This window comes from Morus notabilis, unplaced genomic scaffold, assembly GCF_000414095.1.
Source record: "Morus notabilis unplaced genomic scaffold, ASM41409v2 Scaffold283, whole genome shotgun sequence".
Classification (NCBI taxonomy): Eukaryota; Viridiplantae; Streptophyta; class Magnoliopsida; order Rosales; family Moraceae; genus Morus; species Morus notabilis.
Window position 1 is genome coordinate 333,148 of NW_010360513.1, and position 961 is coordinate 334,108.

A 961-nucleotide genomic window follows, 5' to 3' on the forward strand; every position below is an offset into this window, starting at 1 on the left:
CATCAGGACCGTTCACTAATGATGAAAGGAACCCACATGATGGGGCCTCACGCTGACTTGAATCAGCCATTGAAAGCAAGCCAACTCCAAATAAAATGAAAATCATTTTAAAAAATAAAATATTTCCCATTTCAAAAAAACAAAGGTCTTCAATCAGCCTCTCTCTCTCCTCTCTTGAGGGATGTGACGTCTCTCTTTGAGGCCCTCTCCCTATTAATTTGATTCCCCACCAGGCTGCAAATTTCATTTTCTTAACCTCTCTCTCTCTCTCTCTCTCTCTCTCTATGTCTTCTCTCTTCCTTTCTCTCTCCACAAATTCCACCAATATCCCACATCGCCTAGGAATTAAATCCATACACCAAAACTCCCCTAGCTCGGTTCCTTCCTTTTTTCCTCTCTTCTGATCAACATATCCCCTGTTGCTGACAATTCACATTAAAGTGTTTTTGCCCATTTCACACTTCTTTTAAAAAAAAAAAAAAAAGAAAAGAATACATACACAAAAGTAATCAAAAAAATAATCTGCCAAGCCAGCATTGCAGGTATATTTGGTTTGGACACAATTTGGAATAGTACCACATGGGAAGGCATTCTTGTTGCTACAAGCAGAAGCTGAGGAAAGGCTTGTGGTCTCCCGAGGAAGACGAGAAGCTTCTCAATTACATCACAAAGCATGGACATGGCTGCTGGAGTTCTGTCCCTAAGCTTGCTGGTACCACTACTATTAATACCAATAATACTAGTACTATTATAATTATTATTTTTTTTTTTTTTTTTGCTTTTTTGTTTCTCTTTCTCTCTCTCCTTTTCTATATATAATTCATAATTGATGTATAACTATGTATATATGTATATATGTTTGTGTTTCGGCAGGTCTACAGAGATGTGGAAAGAGCTGCAGATTAAGGTGGATTAATTACCTGAGGCCTGATTTGAAGAGAGGTCCATTTTCTCAGCAGGA

General features: G+C 38.0%; 1 protein-coding gene across 1 annotated transcript in view; it reads left to right on the forward strand.

Annotated features, from left to right (window-relative positions):
- Positions 1–269: 269 nt before the first annotated feature.
- LOC21405474 (transcription factor MYB61) overlaps positions 270–961 on the forward strand; it is a 2,441-nt gene continuing 1,749 nt past the window's right edge. The window contains 2 exon segments of the mRNA XM_024164629.1: positions 270–712; positions 874–959. Of these exon segments, the coding sequence (XP_024020397.1) occupies positions 580–712; positions 874–959 (219 nt within the window). The 5' untranslated portion in view covers positions 270–579.